At 52.5% G+C, this 22,339-nt stretch overlaps 1 protein-coding gene across 1 annotated transcript; it reads right to left on the bottom strand.

Moving 5' to 3' along the window:
• Positions 1-5,271: 5,271 nt before the first annotated feature.
• Positions 5,272-20,178, bottom strand: NOVA2 (NOVA alternative splicing regulator 2). Its single transcript, XM_074219219.1, has 4 exons — positions 20,079-20,178; positions 15,891-16,034; positions 10,386-10,552; positions 5,272-8,717 (listed from the first exon to the last, which is right to left on the bottom strand). Exons 1-4 carry the CDS (start codon positions 20,161-20,163, stop codon positions 7,656-7,658), a joined length of 1,458 nt encoding a protein of 485 aa, XP_074075320.1. The 5' UTR covers positions 20,164-20,178; the 3' UTR covers positions 5,272-7,655.
• Positions 20,179-22,339: the final 2,161 nt, after the last annotated feature.

Below are 22,339 nucleotides of genomic sequence, written 5' to 3'. Positions count from 1 at the left end.
TTCACAGTGATGCTCAGGCCTCTTAACTCCTATAATGACTTTCCATCTCTGTCTCTGCCTCTTTTTCTTTGATCTCTTTTCTCTTGACATCTGAGTGTCTTCTGTGTCCCACTTGGTCCTTGATCTCTTATCTTTCAGACCCACTGGAAGAACCTTATGTGGCTTGCCATCTCCTTTTTTATCCACGTCTGCATCTGTCTGTGGAATCTTTCTATGTCTCTGTGTGTGTGTCTCTTAGGATGTTGGTAATGGGATGCCTTTGGTTTGTCCAGGGCACTTTGTTGGGGGAGAGTGAATGGATTATCTGATTCCTATTGCCGCTTTTAGCAGTACCCTCTCTTTCCCTGCCCGTCTTGGTCTCTGCCCTTCCACCCCCTCTTGGAATTAGGTCTTCCTCCACCCCAGCCCCTTACCCAGGGCCCCTGGGGGGGGTACCACCATCCCATTCAGTCCCCTTTCCCCTCAGTTCCCCCAGGGTTCCTGGAGGGTCTTGCCCCCATCCAGATCCCTAAGGATCCTCCAGCTCCCCCACCCTGGAATTCTCCCTCCCCTCCTCCCCAGGGTTCAGGGGGTGGTGAGGGGAGTGAGGGGGAATGGGTTAAGAGAGGTGCGCGTGTCGTGGGATGGAAAGCAAAGAACACAGCGTTAGACACGGATGTAGAGATGGACGTTTATAACGGCAAAAAAAGGGTGAGTCACTGGGGTAAGGGAGGCATGTGGGGGGAAGGGGGACTCAGAAAGGGGGAAGGGTCATGGAGCTAATACACAGAGCGCTATCCACACAACGGACACTGGGCAGTGGGGGAGGGGGAGGGAGAGAGGGGCCACGGCCCAGGCATGGCAATGGGGGAGTGTTGAGTGGGGAAGTGGCGGCGAACCAAGGTCCAGACAGCGGGCGGCGGCTTGGGCGAGGGACGAGACCAGTAAGAGGAGGGGAAGGGAGGAGAGAGAGAGAGAGAGAGAGAGAGAGAGAGAGAGAGAGAGAGAGAAGAGATGAGAGGAAATGAGAGAGAGAGAGAGAGAGAGAGAGAGAGAGAGAGAGAGAGAGAGAGAGAGGATGGAGGGATTGGAGGCATACCATGGGATGGGGAGATGGGGGTGGGTGGCTGGGCAACATGGCCCCTGACCTCTGACCCCAGATCCCTCCTCCCCCTAACCAGGGCATCCTCCAGAGAGGTCCCCCCAAACCAGCTGTGAGATGGCATCAGTTGCCAAGGGAGGGGTAGAGTAGACCACCAACCTCACCCTCCTGGAAGGGGATGGGATATTCCCAAACCTCTCCCAAAGAATCACAGAATCTTAGGGTTATAGATTCTTGGACTCTTTGAACTAGTAGTCTCAGAACCAGAGAACCTTAGAACTTAGAATGGTTGAGCTGGAAAGGCCTTAGAGACCTTTTAGTCAACATGCTCATTTTCTAGATGGGGAAAGAGACCCTAAGGTCTAGAATTCACACATCAGACCTCTCCACCTTTAATACTGTTGCTTTGGGAGCCTATGAAACAGGGACCCAAGAGTGTGTGGGGGGAGGAGGAGGGGGACGGGGGTAACTAGGAGCTGGGGGACCTGCCCCCCCAAAACAATCAGCATGGTATTGCTGCCTCGAGTTGGCTGAGATGCCAAACACAGGAAAAAAAAATGATCACCCATCCCCCTGGCTCATTCCCAGTACAAAAGAGATTATTTACAATGGAGGGATGGGGGAGGGAAGGAAGGACTCAGGGATAGGAGTGGAGGGGGGTCTTGAAGAGGCACCCCCACCTCCTCCTTCCACTGATGACAAGTCTTCAAACATAGAAATTCAGCCAGTTTTTATATATAGATATTTATATAGAATCTCTTGGGGGGGGGGGAGGGAGCATGCCCTGGGCTGGGAGAGGAGATGGAGGACCAGGTGTTGCTAGCCCAGGTTCTCCCCACTCCTCCCTGTCCCTCTTCCCACCCCAACACACAGCTTTCTGTGAAATGGACACAGAGGGTTAAAAAAAGTTCGATGAGAGGTCAGAGGGAAAGGATTCGACAGCCTGAAGATGAGCCTGCAGTTCCAAGTGGCCTGGAGGAGGTGGGCGGTGGGTGATGGAATCCTCGGTGGTGATGGAACCACTTGGAGGAGGGAATGAACAGTTGGTGGTGTGAGGGAGAGGAGGGGTGAGAAGGTGGAAAAGAGAAGGGAGGTTGAGGGGTCCCCCCCAAGGACTCAGGGAAAAGATGCTATCCTGAATGGGGGGGGGGAGTAGAGTCTAGGAAAGGGTTAAAAGCCAGGGACTTCCCTCCTCCCTAGCACCTCCAAAATCCTGTGGCATTAGAACAGGCACCTCTCCCTCCCCCCCAGAGTGGGCATGGGTTTCACAGCAGTTGATGGTGTCCTGAGCAACAGATATGGACATGGAAAAACCCACACCTCAATTGGTGCCCTATAGGTAATGGATACTTGATGCCCGCCGAATTGAACTTTGGAACTCCCTTTTGATAGCGTCGGAGTCGCTAGGCTCAGTATCATGCCAGCAGGCACAAAGAATATTGCCAACAGTCCTCAGGATTGCGAGCACCCTTGGGAACCTCCAAGCCAAGGCGCAAGGCCCTCCTCCACCCCACCCTCTCATACACACACACACACACACACACACACACACACACACACACACACACACACACACCACATAAGATAGGAGAGAGCAGGGAAGAGACAGAGGGATTAGAGGTGGAAGGACAACTTCATAGGATTACAGAATGTCAGCGCTGAAAGGACCTTTGGAAAAGTCAAGTCCAAATCCCTCATTTTACAGATGAGGAAACCGAGACTCAGGGAAGAGGGGTAGCAATGTGCCCAAGAACACATCGCAAAGTCACTGAATGTCAGCGCTGGAAAGGACTCTAGAGGTCCCCAAATCCCACCCTCTAATTTGACAGAGAGGGAAACCGAGGCCCAGAGTTTGGATGGGGGATTGCCCAAGATCACACTGAGTTGGCAGCAGAGACCCCCTAACCCTGTCCCCACCACCTTATACACTGATTTCCTCCCTAGCCAAGAGGCAAGGTCTCTATTCCCCCAACCCTCCCCCCCCATCTGCTAGCCTAGGGATGGGGAAGTGGAGGAATGGGATGGGTGTCTTCTAATGGGGGGAGATGGCTAGGCGCAGAGAAGTCTGCTACTTCACAACCTCCCCATTATTGCAGTAGCAGCCCCCACCCCTGGCCTGGGGGCTGGGAGTATGAAGGGGATGGGGAAGGGGGAAAGAAGGTGCTGGGACAGGCTGGCTCAGAGTCCCACTCCCCCAGAGGGGGACAAGGAGATGAATTTGGCACATGTAACTTCTCTCTCCTAAGTATTAGAGATTTGCATCTGGCCTTTAGCCCATCTACTAGGAAGAGAGGCAAAGGTTCCTTCCCCCCTCCCCCTCTGAAGTTCCTTAAGAACCTAGGGAGGAAAGGTTGGGGTCTACAGAGGATTAGTTTTAGCCCCAGACTTCTTGGCCACTGGGGATGGGGTAGTGTGGGTCAGGGTCCAGGTGGGGGAGGGAGGAAATTAGTTTTTCTTTTTTTCTTACAAAGCTCCTAAGAAAAGTCTGGTGGAAGGATCATGGAATCAGGGCAATGGGACCCTGGGTGGTTCAAGGGCCAAAGACTTGTCTTACAGCTGTCCTGTACCTCTACACTCAGAGGTGGGAGACAGCTCTGCTATCCCCTGCCCCCACCTAGGACTAACACTCCCTGACAACAGCTTTTTCCCCTTGCTCCCCTAGAAAATTTGGCACTTTATGAAAACCATCAGGGAATCAGGGAGATGTACACCAATTGAGACAGACACAGAAAGACACAAGGTAGAAGAAGGGAGGATTGGCTAAGAGGGAAAAGAGAGGCATCACACATACATCCACACATGGACAGGTAAACAGAAATAAAGGGCCAAACCTATGCATGCAAGGAATGGACAGACACAGAGGGAAAAAAAGCCCAACAGAGTAGAGAATCATAAGACACACTGGGAGACAGAGACATGAGACATTCAACCAAGAGATGAGAATAAAAACAAAGAAAGGGAGCAAGAGACATTACAGGAGTCTAAAGAGGGGGTGTATAGGCAGGATAAGTTGGGGGAGTAGGAGGAAACTGCCAGAGTCCATCATAGCCTCTAGGCCCCAGCCCAGGGAAGCTTTGAAATCCCCAATACTGCATTCCAATGATGTTCCTGCTTCCCTCCTACCCTCATCTGCCAGAAAGAGACACTGTCAGTGCAATAGGAGTGAGGGATCTTGAGAAATTGAGCTTTAAATAGTAAATAAATTATGCAAAAGGGGCATGGGAGCATTTGGAAAAGTGGGGGTAAAAGAGGAGCCTTAAGGTCCAAGTGGACCCCAAAAGGTGGAGGAACTACAATAGGATTTCACAAAGGGTGGGGATGGGTGTATCTTCTCTGGCTTACTACTGCCTCCCACTGGGGCAAGACTCCTGGGGTTGAGGGGCAAGGAGGTTGAAGAGTGGGGATGGGCAAAGGATTGTAAGAGCTTTGGGAACAGACTAAGGTGGCTGAGGTTGAGGGGACCCCGTTTAAATCTTTAGCAATCTCCCAGGTTAGGTCTCCTTCTCTCTCCCCACCCCTACCTACCCTGTGCCCCGAGAAAGACTGTAGCAAAAGGGACTCAGGTCAGCCTGCTTCAGAGGAGACCATAGGTATGGGTCCAGGCAGCAGCAGGAAGGAGTGCGGGAGGTGGCACTGTTGACAGGTGTGCTCCTTTCCCATCCTCCTTCTCCTCTGCTTCTACCACCCTGCAAGAAGTGGAAAGGGCAGGTGGGGGGGGCAGGGAGGAATGGGGACAGAAGGAGGGTAACATAGTGTTTAGAACCAGTCAGGACCTTGCCGACCATCCCCATCTTCCACCTCCACACCAATTCTACAGAGAAGGAAACTGAGGTCTAGACAAAGGGAGGGACTTGTCACAATAAGTCAGGTCAAGAGCTGGGATTCCAGCCAAGGTACTCTCTCATTCCACAGAGGGAGATAGTGGATCAGAGAGAAGCCAGGTGTGTGGGGAGGAGAAGGGAGTGGGGAAGGAGGCTGTCTCCAAGAGAGACCCAGCCCCATAAAGGGCTGCAATTGGACCAGTACATTACAGGGGCAGTGAGCTTGGCCGTGCATGCAAATGATATGCAAATCAGCTCGGGCACCCTGGGAGGTCCCATCCTTCCCAAATCCAATATACAGAATACTGCATTCTCTGGGGATGGGATACCCTCCCTTCCCCCCTCCCCCCTCCCCCCAAACCCCTCAAGAGATAAATATATATATATCCTTTGTATATAAATATACAAAGATTGGAAGATAATTCTTTTGGCACATCTAGACCACCCTACCTTGGAAGGGTGTGATCAGGGTCCAAGGAGTGGGGGGGGGGTGGCGGCATGGGTTCAGAAGGAGACAGGGGTCTCCCTCCCTTCCCCTACCAGATTCTGAGGGCAGGATATAGAAAAAGCCACTTGGATAGCCCAGCTCCTGCCAGTGACCCTCTGGTGACCCAGTAGGGATGTGAGCAGACAAGGTCAGTGCGAGTTATCGCTATTGCTTCTTCCTTGGGAAGGGATTTTCACATTTTGATTTTTGGGATCTGCCCCCCCCTCCTGGGGCTCCCCCTGAACTGTGGGGAGAGAATACAGAAAAGCATGGAATTCTGAAGGGACAGGGAGCTATCTCCTCCCCCCGCATCCCAGACAAAGATGCTGATGCTGGAACCAGGGGTGTCCTGGTTTAAGAGGTGAAGGGGGAGAGATCAATGGGAATGGGGAGGGGGAGAAGGGGAGGAGAGAAGGGACCAAGGGAATGGATAGCCCAGGGATGGAGCTGACCTGGCTACTCTGCTCAGGCAAGGCAAATCAAAGTTTGTCCCCCAGAAAAGACCAACAGGTCTGCACAACCTGCTTGACCAAACAGCCTTTGAAACCCCAATGATATATCGGGGTCTGTTAGACCCTAACAAAATATACTAGTCCAGACCCTATTCACACATGCTTGTCCAGACCTCTTTGAAACATGCTGATCAGACCGTATCAAAAGATAGCAGTCCAGACTCCCATCAAAGCTCCACCGGCCTCTCAAATCCCATCCCAAATTCACCAATCCAGATGCTATCAACATGCTAAATTAGACCCCACCAAGAAACACCAACTCAGACCCCACCAAAAAATACACCAATGCAGACACATAAGCAAGCACATAGAAAGAGCTTGGGGGCGGGAAAGGAAAAGGGATCTTCTGAATTTTCTGCACCTTCTTCCAAACAAAAGTGATTTTTCTTTTGAGATGAACAGACTTTGGAATCTGAATGGGGATGATCCTTTTCCAGACTAGCTGCTCACCTCTACCCCAGGCCCAGCACCCCCACGACGGAGCCAAGTCCTATCTTTTCCCTCATCGTCAAAATTCAACAACTGTACATCAGGGAAAGTGGCCTTGTCCTCCTCAGGTTCTCCTGGGGTCTCTTGGGCCCCTATAAAAAGGAGGGTAAAGTTGGGATCTGTGTAAGGGAATCCATCCCCTTCAGGTACTTCTGAGGAAGCAGGCCTGGAATAATACAAGGCCTCTCCACTCTACCATCCTACCAAACAGTTCAGGGAAGTCTTCACCCATGCATGATGTCATAGAGAGGAGCCCTACTGGGCCTCGAGGAAAAAGACTTCCCCATAAGAACACAAGAAGTCCAAGGAGACAGATTCCAGGGAGGACAGAAGTTGCCTCTGCCTCCTTTTTTTAGGGCTCTGAGCTTAGGATCATAGGATTTAAAGCCAGGATCGACCTTTGAGATTCATCTGGGCCAAACCCCTCATTCTACAGGTGAGGAAACGGAGGCCCAGAAAGGTTAAGGTCACACAGCTAGTAAGTGGCAGGTTCTCTGACTTCAAATCCAGAAATCATTCCTCAACACTAGATAATTCACCCTAACATTCTGGACTTCAAGCTTCCCCAGTGCCACAACCCTTCCCTACTTCCCCATTAAACCAACTTGACCATGATATAAACTGAACCCCCCAGTCACCCCAGTTGAGTAGGGGAATGTGAGGGTGGGAGAATACCCAGAGATGGGGGGGGGCAGACAGGAACCTCAACCTCCACTGCAACCCAGGTCATGCCATGCCAACCAGGATCCTATCTCCATTCCTTCAAAGCTCCCTTATCCCTGATTGGAAATGACACCGGGCTGGGGTTGAATGGGTTGAAGTAAGAAGGTGCAACATCTCCCCTCCCATTTTACCTCTGAAAACAAAAACTGACCGACCAACCAAAAACAAAAATCCCTTATTTAAAAAAAAAAAAAGAAGAAAAATAAAAGGAGGGAAAGAAAGAGAAAAATAATGCCGTGTTTTCTATTAAAATCAACAAAATATATACAGATATCACACAGACTGGGGCCCCCAGTCTCCCAGCTGCCCTGGAGGAGTTGGGGGGTCCAGCTAAGCACAGGGAGGTGTATCAAACTGGGGGGGAGGAGCATGGGGAGCACCTCCTATCCCCAACTCCAATCCAACCACTCAAATGTGGGTTGGATTTAAGAGAGCCCCTTGCCCGACACCCGAACCAAACCAGGATGGGGAAAGAGGGACGGCGTCAGGGGGTGGGGGGAGATGGGTGGGGAGGGTTGGGAGCCATTGCTCCCCGCCCCCTTTTATCCCACTTTTTGGGGGTTCGTGGCACGGACCCCCTGCTCATAGGTGACCCTCTGGCTTATGAGATACTGTGCGGCCTGTGTGGCGGCAGGACTGCCTGTAATGGTCACCCGCCGGTTCCGCGTGCCAGGCAGGAACTCCCCCTTCTTAGAGATCTGGATGCGGGCACCTGTCAGCTCCTGGTACTCTACCAGCGTCTTCCCTCCCTTGCCCAGGATGGCACCCACGAGGTTCTCTGGCACCGCAATTTCCACCAGCTCCTTGGCGCTCTCTGCCGCCAGTTTTTCGGCTGCCAGAAACCCCCCGGCTCCTGCCCCACCCCCCCCACCCCCCCCACCCCCTGCTGCTCCCAGGTAGCCATTGGCAGCTGCTGCCAAGGCAAAGGAACCCAGGGCTCCAGGGGGTGGGGGAGGCGGGGGTGGGGCCGCACCAGCAGCTGGCCCAGCAGCAGCCTCACCCGCATAAGAGGCTAGTAGGTTGGCGGCAGCAGCAGCAGCTGGGTTTGCCCCAGCTGCCACAGCCGCAAGGACCCCAGAGGCCGCGGCTGAGCCGAGGCCCAGGCCCAGTGAGTTGGCACTGTAGCCATAACTGGCCAGTGTGTTGAGGGCCGTACTGATGGCCAGAAGGTCAGTCCCCGAAAAGGCTGGCAGGGCAGCAGGAAAGGCACCCACACCTGCCAGGCCCGCTGGGCCAAGGAGGCCAGAGGCAGCGGCGGCGGCAGAGGCTGCGGCAGCGGCTGCTGGGAGGACATCAGCCGGGCTGGCATAGGGTGAGCCCGTGGGGTTGGAGTTGGCCACAGGCCCCGCCACATTGGCATAGCTGATGTTCAGGCAGCTGCTGCTCTGCGGGTCCTCCTGCACCTTCTGGACGATGGCGGCCACAGCCTTGTGCACCTGCTCGGGCTCCCCGCTCACCGTCACCACTCGCTCCTGCAGGTTGATGCCCTCTGGCTTCTGGGACAGCTGGACCCAAGCACCCGACTGCTCCATGACTGCCTTCACCGTTGCACCCCCTTTGCCAATGATCAGGCCGGCTGTGCTGTTGGGGACTATCAGCTTAGCCTGGGGGTGGGAGAAGAGGAGCAGACCAAGAGTTAAGGAACTGGTGGAATCCTGAAGCAGAACCTCTCAAGATTCAAAAACTCTAAAGAATTTTAGAACCGTGGAAGGGGGTGGGGGCAGCTAGGTGGTACAGTAGATGGAGCACCAGAACTGGAGTCAGGAGGACCTGAGTTCAAATTCGACCTCAGACACTTAAATTACCTAGCTGTGTGACCTTGGGCAAGTCACTTAATACCACTGCCTTGAAAGAAAACTCCAAAACTGAAAAAAAAAACTGGAAGAGAATGTGGGAGCTGCAAGGCTTCTGAGAACACAGGAAGAGGAGCCCAAAGACCATCTGATCTTCCCCTTCCCCCAGTTTTACAGCTGGGGAAACTGATGTCTAGATGGAGGAAGGATTTGCCCAAGGTCATCTAGGAAGGTTAGGGCAAAACCAAGCCCAGGATCTAGTCCTCCTCACTCCTAGTCCATGGTTTTTCCCACTAGGAAAGTTAAGTATTGCCCATTCTCCCACCACCAGGTTCCACCAGCTGACCCTTTTGCCCCAAGGATGATCTCAAAGCCCCTACAGATAACTTTTTCTAGGGGAGGAAAAGGAAGTACATCAGGGAAGTGATGATGAGGAAGGATAAATCCCTCCTTTCCTGGGGCTGCCTTCCTGGTCCTGCCTAATCTAGTAGGAAGAAGGGTTCAGCACCAGGGACAGAGCCCACCAGTCCAGCACACCCTCTTTCGCTCTCTGCTCCTCAGTCTGCATCTGCACTGTTCATTTTGAGGAATGGCTGGCAGTTTAACTCTTGGAGCCGAGGATTTAAACACAGATAAACTCAGCCCTCGGTGATTTAATCTGTAGACACCACCAACCCTCCCTTCCCAGTCAGGGGGTGGGGAGACGGCAGGATGTGGAGGGGTGGCTGTGGGTGCCTCTCTTGCCTCTCCTGCTAGCCCCGGGGAGGCAGCCAACATCCCTTCCCTCCGTCCCTCCTCCCCTCTCCTCTGCCCCGCCTCCCTGCAGCCAGAGCTGGTTGACAGTTGTTGTGGCAACCAGCTGGGTTCTCCAAGAGGTGGGGCGATGAGGAGAGAGGAAAGAAGGATGCTCTGCCCCTCCCAACAGCTTCCCTTGTTGCCATGGTGATGGGGGCAGGGCATCTCATTGGCCCCCATTCCCTCCCTCCTTCTTTTTTCTCCTCCAATATAATCCTTCCTTCTTCAAGATGGCTGACATTCTCTTCCCTCCTCCCTTCCTTGGAAAGAGGGGGAAAGGGGGAGAATTGTAAAGGGGAAGAAGGGGCGGGGTGATAGTGGGGAGGAGGTGAAGGGGAGGTGCCTTGGGGCCCAGCTTCCTATGTGGAGAGGAAGTGGGAGGCAGGTGGTCCAGGGGGACAATGGGATGAGGTGGAGGGAAGAGGAAGGGAGATGGGAGAGGGGGGAGGGGTTGAAGGCAGAGGGGCCCAGAATCCACAGGGACCTGAACAAATCCCTTCTCTGTGGTCCCTGGGTGGCACTGTGCCAGACTGGTCTCCTCCTGGATGCCTTCCCGGACTGACCCCCCAGCCCCACCCCCAACCCCTCAGGAGAGGGAGCCTGACCTGTCTCCATCCCTTCAGACCCAGAATTTCATAAGGGCTGGGCCATGGCTTCCCTTCCATCCCCAGAGGAATCGGTTACCTGCTTGGCCCTGTCAGGATTCATAGTAGTCTGTGGCTGCAGGATGCTGGCCACCTCAGGCTTGGCCATTGCCTGTGGGATTTCTCGAACCTTCTCTGCGATGAAGCTGTGAACAGCATTCAGAGCTTCTGCAGTCCCTTGCACCAGGCACACCCTCTCAGTGGTCCCTGAGGCCCAGCAAGGGTTAGGGAGGGAGGAGGAATAGAAAGATAAATATATCAACACCTTTTCCTGCTATCTCCAGATAATCCGGAGACATCTTGTGTACTTGGAGATCTTAAGCTAGAAGTGCAGAGAAAAAGAGATACCTACTTCTTTATCACCCCCCTCCCCAATTCACCAAGATTTTTTAATTCTTTCTGAATCTTCCTCACTCTGCCCCAGTGGACTGGGGGGGGGAGGGGACAATGAAAGGTCTAAGTGTTTGGAGATCATGGGAGGAGGGGGCCTCTATGGCTAGCTCCTTCGATGATTCCTGGCTCCCCTGGTTGCCTGGGTAACACTGCCCCCTCCTTCCCTCCTGGTGGCTGAGGCTGGTTGCCCGAGCAACTGGAACCCCCTTATCGCCAGAGCTGGACTGAGGAAGGGGAAGGAGGGCCGTTGCTGTGGCAACCCCTTAAAGTAGCAGTGTACCACCAGAATGAGAAGCTTTGGATTGAGTGGGGAAAGGCTAGGCTTTGTTTGGGGGGGGGGGGATGGAGATGGTGAGTTGTAGAGAGGGATTTGGCTCCAGAATCTAGGGTTTAAATGAGCTACAAGGAAAAATAAAGATGAGTGAGGGACAAAGCATGAGGTATCCTGGGGAGGGGGTGTGACTTCTCCAAGTTAGAATGGCCCCCGACTTCTGTCTTTGGGTGGGACAGATCTAGACAGAGATACAGGTACAAAACCTAGAAGGAGACTGTGTCTCTGATAGAGACTCAGGTAGAGACAGAGGCGAAGACACTGAGATGGAGATAAAGCCTGAAGGACTGCCTGGGTCCTGGGGATAAGGCTGGGGCAGACCCTGGTACTGGCCAGTTTTGGTGAGGCTGTTTCTGGGGACACAGAGGTGGTGCCGGTTCTGTGTCTCATGCTACTGGGTGTCTAGGTGTCCTAGCCAGGGTGTTCCTGGATGCAATTCTCCCCCAATCCCTCCAATGCTTGGGCCTGTGTCCCTCCCCCAGAACAATAGCAGGGTCTGAGCCAAGCGTGAGTCAGGGCTGAGCCTGCCTGCCCCAGGCCTGGCGGGTTGCAAAGGGCGTAAATAGGAAAGGGTGTGGGGCGGGCCTCAGGCCCAGTGGGAACTAGGGAGGCTTGGGAGGGGTGTGGAGGGGTACAGTGGCTCATCTGGGCCACAATCCCTGAAGTCCCCTCCAGTTCCTCCAGGCATATTTACTATCCCCTGAGCTGAAAGTTAGGAAGATACAGAGAGACAGAGAGACACATCTCACACACACACACACACACACACACACACACAACACACACACACAACACACACACACACAAACACATGCAAATGGAAGGAGAACCATTAAAGAGAGACAGACAAGAACAGAAGAAAATAGAGAAAAAGTCCAAGGCTGAAGGCAGGATGCTTTGAGCTGACTCTAACTCCTTGAGATCTAGGGAAGGTCCTTCCCTCTGAGAGGTAAATTCTAGGTCAGAGCCCTCAGGTCAAATCCTAGGTCTGCTCACCACAATGAATGTGACCTTCCTCTCTCTGGGTCTCAATTTCCTCTTCCATCCAGTAAGATAGTGGGGGGGGGCAGAAAGGTTGGGGTCCCTTTTACCTTGAGGTTTCTGGTCCCATCATTTTATTCATCAATCTCTGTGGTTGTGTATGTGGTTGTGTGGCCCAGGAGGTGGGAATGGGGACACTGAAGAGGCATATTGCAAATTCTAATGGGGAAGGCAGGAAGTGCCTTGTTATTAGTCCAGGGGAGAAATGGCTAGTTGTGTGTTCTTTAGGGGGATAGAGGATGGATGGAGAGCCCTTACTGCTACATGCAAGGGATCTTATGAGGTAAGTGGGTTCAGAGAATTCTGTCTTACTAGCATTAATAATGATGATAATAAAAATTATAACCACCATTATTCATATTTATATGCTACCATCAGACTCATAGTAAGTCTTTACTATGTAAGTAGTACTATGATATAAATATATGGTATATACATATATAAATATTTATATTTGGCATATAAATGTAAATATGTACACTCATCATAAAATATGTATTCATACATATATTACTAATGAGTATATATGTTTATGTGTGTATCTCTATCTATCCTGTCTCCCTACCCTACTTGTCTGCCTGCCTGCCTTTCTCCCCTGTCTATCCTATCCTATCCTTATCTCTCTATCTATTCATTCTGTCTATCCTGTCTATCCTGTCTATCTTTCTATCCATCTCTTCTGTCTTCTTATCTAATCATCTGCCTCTCCCTCTCTTCCCTATCTATCCTATGTTATTTAGCTATCCATTATGTCTCTCCTGACTATCCTTTCCATTTATCTGTCTGCCTGCCTTCTATCTCTCTATTTCTCTCTCTCTCTCTCTCTCTCTCTCTATCTATCTATCTATCTATCTATCTATCTATCTATCCATCTATCTATCTATCTATCTAATCTATCCAGCCAGCCAGCCAGCCATCTATGATATTGTGGTATAGGAAATTGGCCTAGGGTTTCATTGAAATAGGGTACTACCAGCTGAGGAACCTCCTTCTCTCAGTGCTGGCTGGTGACTCCTCTGCATCTGATGCAGACTGAGATTCACCTTAAGAACTGGCAGACTGCTGGGATGTCAGTGTCAAAAGCGAAATCTTCCTGGATCCCCTATCTGTTGTGATGTGCTGCCTTAACAGGTTTAACTACCAGTGATAGTCTCCAATTTGGAGTTAAGAGAACTGAGGCTCAAAGAGAGAAGTGTCTTACCTCAACTGAACAGCTGCTCAGAATGCAAAGCTAGAATTCCTGACTCTTCTATAAGGAGTCATAGATTTACAATTTTTTGCTTTAGGTTTTTGCAAAGCAGTGGGGGTTAAGTGGCTTGCCCAAGGCCACACAGCTAGGTCATTATTAAGTGTCTGAATCCGGATTGGAACTCAGGTCCTCCTGACTCCAGGGCCGGTGCTCTATCCATTGTGCCACCTAGCCACCCCAGATTTACAGTTTTTTAAAGAGCTCTCAGCATTCTTCTAGTCCAACCTCTTCTCTTGACCACAAAGGGGTAAGATAATACTAACTTTTTTTGAGGCAATCAGGATTAAGTGACTTACTATTGTGTCTGAACTTGGATTTGAACTCAGGTCCTCCTGACTCCAGGGTACTGTACCCCTTAGCTGCCCCTACCAACTCAGGTTGGAGCAACCTTGATAATTAAGCCTGAGGTAAGCAGCACATGTCTGCTCCTTAACATAAAATAATTAGATTAGCAAATGTTGATAACTGAACCTTAAGATTTGCAAAGCCCATTACATTCACACACATACACACATATAACATGCTCTCCACTAGAATATTGTCTCTGTAACATATAGCATATTTTTAATATGTATATAAATCAAACATGGTATAATATATCTATTCTGCATATACATTTAATATTTCTGTATTTAATATATGTAAATTAAACCTTACAGAGGTAGGTTCTCTTATTATCCTCATTTTAGTAATAAGGATATCCGAATGAGGAATTACTAATGAGGAATTCCCTGGGGGGGGCTCTCAAATGTTTGAGATAGATTTAAACTCAGATTTCCTGACTATAACTCCAGTTCCACTCCATTTTGCCACCTAGCTACCTCTCAGATGAAGTGACCAAGGCTTAGCCAAGAAAAATGAATACCATACTGGTAGCTCCTGGCAGATACAGGATTTAAACCCAGATTCTCTGACGTCCAATTCATCCATCTTTGCAGTCTACTTTGCTGACCTTGGGATGAGGTTGGGGGTCTTTTATAGGTCTCTTACAGAACTGATTGTTTTTCCACTGACCTGGTTTATGGAGGCAGGATACTATCCCACTTAGTTTCCCTATGATTCACCAAACCTCCACGGGTTTTGTGGGACTGGTGCTCTGGTTTCGCCCTAGGAATATGGGTGGTCAGGGATCCAGTTAATGGGAAAGGACATAGCTCTAGTCATAACCCAAATCATTCCCCAACTCTGATTCTGGCTAAACAATTTAGATAGGTGGGATGTGGTCTGATATTCCAAGAATGGCCACATCCTCACTTCCTAGTTTGAGTTCCCTGTTCTGTTGTTTGACACACAAACACCAAATCATATATTAGAACTTAGGGCTTCTGGGAAAGGATGAAACCAGCCAAAGAAGTTGGAGGTGGTGTCCCAGAGCTGGGACCCAGAGCTATGGGACTGGAAGATGTAAAAGGTAGCAAGATGTTCACAGAGGTAAATCCAGGTGAACAGAGGTAGAGATAACGAAAACAGGTAACTAATGATGATTGGGAGAGTGTGGACAGAGCCAGCTTGGGTATGGCTGTGTTGGGGGGGTGGAGATAGATTTATTCAGAGAGATGGTGAAATGGGAAAAAAGATAGGGGGAAAGATGAGAGAAAAGGGGGCTTCAGGGAGAGGTAGGCAAAGGATCTGACTTCCAGAGTGAGGTGAAAGTAGAACTATTTGAGAGAGAACAAGAAAAAAGATAAAGAGAAGAAAAGAACAAGTGAATGAGTTATACACAGGAGAATGAGAGATTTCAGTGGGGGGGAAGATAGAAAGAAAAAGGGGAGGGGGTGGTTGAGAGAAGGGAGAATGAGATGGAGCTTAACAGGGGTTCTTCATACTCCTTGGATAGATTCCACAATTGTTCGTGAATTCATTTTTAAAATATCTTTGTAACCATTTCAGTATAATCTTTGTCACCTATGTATTTTATTTAAAGTATTGAACAATGTTCTGAAAAGGGTTCCATAGACTTTAGCAGTCTGCCTGAGAGGTCCATGGCAGAGAAATATATCTTAGAGAATAGAATCAGGGGATTCAAGGTCCTTAGCTGGAACAGACCTCAAAGATTTTATGGTCCAAACATTTCTTTTAAAGATGAGGAAAATGAGGTCCAGGGGGTTAGCTGACTTACCCAAGGTCATACAGTCAGTACATGACAGTAAGAATGGAAGGAGAGCCACTCGGAGAAAGAAGTGGAAGTAGAGACAAGTGAGTATTGGATGGAGAAGGGATCTCCTGGGATGGGAGACCTTTCAGCATGACTAGGGGAACAGCCTGGTTTCTTCCCCCCCCCCTTTCTTCTGGGCTCCCCCAGGGGGGCAGGTGCAGGGTCAGGGCCTGACCCAGCTGCTGCCCCCATGCAAATGAACTCATGAATATGCAGAAGCTTCATTGTCCTGTGAGGAGGGGGGAGGGGTCCTCTGGCCCCATCTGCTTCCTTCTCTCCCCCTGGGGTGGGGTGGGGGTGGAAGTGGTGGGGCAGGAGCACCTGTCTCTTTAAGGAATGGCCCACTGGGGCATGGGAGTGGGGGTGGGGTTCTCACCAGGGTAGAAGTCCTTGGATTTTGAGAGTTTGATGGTGGCCCCAGTCTCCTTCTGCAGCTGCACGATGGTTTGGCCGCCTTTGCCAATGATGGAACCCGCAGCATAGCTGGGAATGAGCACCTTTAGGAAATATTCACCCTCCTCTGGAGCAGGTGGGTGAGAGTGGAGAGATAGGGCTCAGTCATAAATTTTCTCAAGTCTCAATTCCCTCTCCCTATAGGACTTGATGCTTCAAGGGCCCAGTCTCCCCAGGAGCCCCTTGGGACCCACTTCCCCCAAGTTACCAAGGGCTTAACTCCCCCATCCCAACCTCTTCCCAAAGGGAAATGACCCCCCTCTTTTACCCCAGGGACAGACTTCCCATAGGTTCCCATTAGGACCAGTTCCCACAAAAACCCACAGGATGTGCCCCCCCTTCCAATTCTATCATGGGGCACAGTTTCTCATAGTTTCCCCAGGACTCAGTCCTCTGAAATCCCACTTCTCTCCCCTCTCTTAATGATTCCCCCCCCCACTGCTCCATAGAATATATATCCCCAATTCCTCTAGGATGCCATTCCCCCAAGATCCAGTATCTCTATGACAGCTTCCTCAAACTACAAAATCCCATAAACCACAATTCCTCCCTGGGTCCCTAATATGGACATATTAATATTATATATATATATATATATATATGTATATATATCTTGAACCTCATATCTGTGAGCAAGTAACTCCTCCCACCTCAAAGAGAACAAAACCTCCTTGAAGGCAAGCAGTACTTCTCTTTTGTATTTGTATTCTCAATTAATTTCTTAAATACTTATTAATGGAATGACTCCTCTAGTGGCTGTCCATTCCAGAAACAAACCTCTCCTTCCCAACTTGGGCCCTGGAAGGAGCAAATCTGGGCTAAAGAGAAGGGGCCTGAGTCCTGGATGGGGAAGGATTCTACTGGAAGCTTCCTGTGGTTGGGGCAAGTGAGATGCAAGGCTGAGGGCTTGCCCCAGAGAGGCTCAAGCCAAGCCTCTTAAACTCATCAACCTAAGTCAATTAAGCCAATTAAACAATGAGCCCCTGGGGCCCCTCCTCCTCCCTTCTCCACTCCTCTGAGGTCCTAAGTCTCTGCTTAGGATTGTCTCAGAGTCTAGAGCCTTAAGATTCCAAGACACTTGACATAGAAAATTCTATTTTTCTATGTCTGGGGGAGTCCCCTGTTAACCTCTTATCACTTCTTATCTCCCCCCCCCAATAATGGTCCTTGGAATCTTCGACTCCTTATTTCAGACTTGACCAGCTGAAGGCTTCGAGAGAGGAGGGGGCTGTTTTGGACCCCTTGGTGGATGCAATTCTTTGGTTTGTTTCCCACCTATTAGGAAGTTCTCCTTGTAGTCTACCCTCCCTTGCTCTTGCTGCAACATCTTATCTTGGAACTTTCTGTAGCACCATCAGCCCTTTCTTCTCCCATCTAAAGGGGCTTCCTCTCAATTTTCCCTCTTTCTTTAGGCGAGTCTCCTTAATTCCCCAAAGATCCCATTTCCACAGCTCTTCCTTTCCTCATAGCCCTTGTGGAAGCTCAAGATTATGACAAGACCCCCTGAATTCTAGTCTTGGCTACTTTCTTTCTGTAGGACCTTGATCAAGTGCCAATTAATGTGGGGGGTTAGTTTCAACTCTGACATCCTGGGGTTCCATGAGTCTTAACCAGTGCTATCCTCATGGTTGCTAGCTCTACTCCACCCCCTAATTCTACAGATATCCACTCAAGGAGTCCAGAGAGGAAAGGAAGTATACCTGAAATAAGAGTGCAGGTGAACCTGCCTCTTCCTTTGGGATTGTTCAAGGGGCCACCAACATCTCCTCCCCCCAGCCTCTGAGCCAAATGGTGGCTCTTCTCCAATATTCTTCTTTAGGCTCCCTTTCCACGGTGCCAAGGACTAGTGTCTAGACCCACCCAGACTCTGTTTCTCCCAAAGTCCTGCAACACTTCCATGCAGTGAGTGGTCTGTCCTTGCTCCCACCTGAGGTAAAGTGTGGGGGTTCTTAAGAAAGCTCTGGGGCAGCAATTCACTTCCCCTGGAAAAGATGACTGAATCCTCAGGATATATAGGGGCACCATTGTCCAGTTCAGTGGGGATAGGATTACTACCAAATCGTGAAGCCATAGATTGTCAGAGTCACAGAATCAGAATCTTAGCACTCTGAAGTGGGGATATCCCTTCCAACCTCTTCAGTTTACAAATAGCAAAACTGAAGTCTAGAGTCGGAAGGGACTTACCCAAGGTCACACAGTGTATGTGAGTCAGGGTTAGAAGTCATTTATCTAATTTCCAGGCTAGGACTTTTTTTTCTTTCTGAAGAAACAGAAAGGGAATGGGGGGGGGGGGGGGATGGGGGCACCAGGGCAGGGAAAGCAAGCTATCTCCTGTACTTCCCTGGGGGCCCTTTCTCAGACTGATCAGCTGGGTCTCAGTTCCCATTCCCACCTCTCCTGGGTCCCAGGCAAGGAGCAGAGAATAAGAGTAGGGCAGAAGGAAGAAGGGAGGGAGAGCTATCCCACACAGCCCTGAGCCAGGCTAGGAGCAGGAAGAACCACAGGAAATCCCCTCCCCCTCCCCCAAACTTCCCTTTCCTCTCATCCTCTGTTGTAGAAACTAGAAGGAGAGGGAGACTGGGGAAAGGGGTGTGTGGTGTAGGGCTCCCTAGGTTCACAGACTTGGTTTGCTCCCTCTTCCTGAACTGGGAAGGCTTTGCCAAGTTTAAAACTCCCCGTGTCCCCTTAAACAAACCCCTTCCCCTTTCTGGATCTCAGTTTCTTCATCTGTAAAATGAAGGGGCAGGGCTGACTGGTCTCTAAGGTCTTTTTTGGCTCTGACATTCTAATAACTTCTGAAATTCTGCAACGGAAGGATTCTGAGCGAGGGAAAGAAGGCGTATCTGGCCTTTATTTATTGGGAGGGCTCTGGTAGTTGGGAATGGGGAATCCTCTGAGAGCAGGTTATGGGGGTGGGATGGGACGGGATAGAGCAAAAGCTCTTCTCCCTCTCCCCCACTCTGGCCCCCAGATCCAGTTCTGACATGGGGCTTGAGGATCCCCAAGTCAGAAAAAAAGGGGAGTTGTTGGTCAAGGTGACCCAGGGGAAGAGAGCAGGGGTCTCCTCGCTCTCCTAAGACTCGGGGGGATCCCTGGACACAATAGCTTCTGGAGGCGACCCCGAAGCTCCCTGCCCCTTCCCCTTGGGGGACAGTAATTCTCCATCATAGTCACACATCCAGCTCCCGCTACACCTACACAGCCTCCTGTGTCACATCTAAGCCCCCACACACCTGTCAGTCTCCCTCATCACACACTCTTCCACGGCTCTCTCTCTCTCTCACACACACTCAACCACACCCCCATTGCCCAATCACCTGCATACCCTCCCTCAGGTCACCCACCTCCCTTGCTACACACAGTTTTCCCTCCCCCATCAGTGAACACCCGCTAGTGTCGCACAGATATGAACACCTGTCAGTCACACACACACACACACACACACACAACCACACCCCCATCACAGTCGCTAGCTCCCCTGTCACCTCTATGCACAATCGCTCAGACCCTTCGGGCCCCCTGCGGAGCCCCCCTTGCCTTGGCTCGTTTCCCTCCCCCCGCCCGCTAGAACCCCACCGGGAGACCCTCCCCACCCCAGGCGCACCCCCTGCCCTGCCCGCGCGGGCGCACGCGGGCCCAGACACCACGGACAGATCCCTCTATGAATAGCCTCTCCGGGTCAGGCCGGGCTCCGGGGCCAAGGGTGGCCACGATCGGGGCCCGGGGCGGGGGGGCACCCGCGCAAGGGCAGCGGGACGCCCTCCCCCCAAGGACACGCGCGCACACCCACCCACCCACCACCCACCCCCAAGGACACGCGCACACGCGCCGACACGCGGGCCGGCGGCTCGGGAGCGCCCGACACAATCGCACACAGCCCGGCTCCGCGCGGGTGCGCCCTCCCCCACGCCGGCTCCGGCCCCCCCAACACCGACACCCCTTCTCCGCCGGCCCGCAGACAAAGCACCCCGGGGGGGCGCGCGGCCCCCCCGCGGCCCAGCGCTCCCCGCCCCCACCGCTCCCCCTTTGTGCCGGGAGGGGGAGGGGAGCCCCCGTGGTGGGGGGGGCCCGGGCACCTGCAGGGGAGGCTCCGGGCCCGGGGGCGCCTCACCTCCCGTGTTGCTGCGTTTGGTGCTGACGACCTCGGGGGGCGTCTCCAGGGGCCGCTTGCGGGAGTCGGGGGCCTCGGGCTCCATGGAGGCGCCGTGCGCTGCGGGCGGCGGCTGCTGCGGCGGCGGCGGCGGCGGCTGCTGCGGGGCCGGGGAGGAGAACAGGCCGTGCGCCGCGCCGGCGGCCATCATCTTCATGGTGGGGGAGGGGAGGGGCGGGAGGGGGCCGGGGAGGGGGAGAGGCGGGGGAGGGGAGGAGGCCGGAGCGGGAGGCGCAGCGGGGCGCGCGGGGCCCCGCGGGCCGGGGGGGCGGAGGAGCGGCGCGAAGCCCGAGGGAGCCGGCCGGGGGGGGGGGGCGAGCCGGGGGGGGGCCGGGCCCCCGGCCCCGGCAGGCAGCTCGGGGAGGAGGCCGCGCCCCCGCCCCCTCCGCCGAGGGGCGCCGGAGAGCTGGGGGGGGGGGCTCTGTCCGGAGCGGGGGGGGGGCGGCCGGGCCGCTAGCGGGGGCCCCGGGGGCGGCAGGCACGGGCGGCGGCGGCGGCGGCGGCGGCGGCTCCTCCCGGGCAGAGCATCCTTTTCGCTCCCCCGCCCTCCCCGGTCCGCGGCCCAGCGGCCGAGGCCCCGCCCCCCGGCGCCCATTGGCCCCGCCGCCTCCGGGCCCCGCCCCCCGGGCCCCACCCAGCCGGGGAGCCGGGCACCCGCAGCTGGCCTGGCCGGGCCCCGCCGGGAGAGGCAGCGCGTCCTCCCTGCCGGGCCGCCCGGCCGCCCTCCTCGCCCTCCCGGTCTCAGCCCACCTGGCGGAAGCTCCTGTGTGATCCAGCCCCCTGCGACCCCCGGCCTCCCCGGCGCTGAAGCCCGTCTCACCTCCTTCCCTACCCGCCCCCCCACTGGCATCAGACCTGGCACCAGCCGGCCTCCCGGGAACCACTCCTCAGCCTCTCCCGAGACTCTCCCTGGCCAGGTTTCGCCTCACCCCTACCCTCAGCAGAGTCCCATACACCCCAGGTGTTTGCCCAGAGACGAGGCAGGGTGGCACAGATAAAGCGGAGCACGAGGAGCTGGGTTCAGATCCTCACCTCTGACTCCTTAGGACCTGTGTTATGAATGGTATTTCTCCCTCTTTTTTTTTTTAGGGTTAAGGGACTTTCCCAAGGTCACACAACTAGTAAGTCTCAAGTGTCTAAGGTCAGATTTGAACTCAAGTCCTCTTGATTCTCAGGTAGATGCTCCATCCACTTCACCACCGAGCTAAAATGGGAGCACTGGTCTTGCAGAGAGGAGGACAGCACTTAGAATCCAGCCTCAGCCACCTGACACTAGCTGTGTGACCTTGGGCAAGTCACTCGACCCTGATCACCATCTCCAGTTGTCCTGATTCTTATCCGGCCATTGGACCCAGATGGTTCTGGTGGAGAAAAGGAGGCCCACTCAAATTCAGTTCATGCTTGTCACGGCATCACCTCCCTGATGGTGGTCTTCTTCCATAAGGAAGGACACTCATCAGGTCTTTGTTAACCTGAGCAAGCCACTTAAAATAAAATGGGGATGATCGCAGCATGGGCTTCACAGGATTCTTGTGGAGAGCAGGAGAGGATGAATGTAAAACGCTTCGCACATCTGAAAACCTGCTGTAAATGTGAACTAGGAAGACCTGAACTTCCAATTCAGTCTCTGACCCTAGCGAAGTCACTCTCCTCTGCCTCAGTTTCAGTAAATTTCAGTAAAATAGGGATCCAATCACACCTCCTTCACAAGATTGCAGTGAGAATCAAATGAACTAGAAAAGGGCTTGCGAACTTTGAAGCTTTATAAGGGTTGTTCCTAACATTATCATTATTATTATTACAACTTCAGCCTCATTAGTGACGATAGCAATAATAGCTCTCATTTCTGTAGTGATTTAGAGAACTGGCCTCGCATCTAGGAAGACTTAGGCTTCAAATCTCATCTCAGTCACATCCTGACTAGATGACCAAACATGTCACTTAACCCCTCCGTGCTCTGGGAAGTTAAGGACTAGCTAGGGAAAGTGTTGACCTTTATTCTTCATATTGGAAATCCCCAGGCAGATTAACCTACAGGTCAAGTCACTAACTATACTTAGCGAAAGATTCTTTACCTTTTGAGAGTCACGTCCTCCTTGGACGGGCCAGTGAATTTATTACGATACAAAAGATTAAACAGGATTTTTTTTTTCAAGAGGTTCCCTGAAGCCTGGTTAAGTCTTAGTGTTCAATCCATCACCAAGCATTGGAGCACCTTGGCT

This window comes from Macrotis lagotis, chromosome 1, assembly GCF_037893015.1.
Source record: "Macrotis lagotis isolate mMagLag1 chromosome 1, bilby.v1.9.chrom.fasta, whole genome shotgun sequence".
Lineage (NCBI taxonomy): Eukaryota > Metazoa > Chordata > Mammalia > Peramelemorphia > Peramelidae > Macrotis > Macrotis lagotis.
The sequence above is the reverse complement of the archived record's forward strand: the minus strand, read 5'-3'. Positions and strand labels throughout refer to the sequence as shown.

Coding starts and splice junctions, on each gene's coding strand:
- NOVA2 (XM_074219219.1), bottom strand. CDS start 20,163: ATGGAGCCCGAGGCCCCCGACTCCCGCAAGCGGCCCCTGGAGACGCCC. Junction 16,035..20,078: donor CAAACGCAGCAACACGGGAG/GTGAGGCGCCCC, acceptor CACCTGCTCCAG/AGGAGGGTGAATATTTCCTA. Junction 8,718..10,385: donor ATCCTGACAGGGCCAAGCAG/GTAACCGATTCC, acceptor TCCCACCCCCAG/GCTAAGCTGATAGTCCCCAA.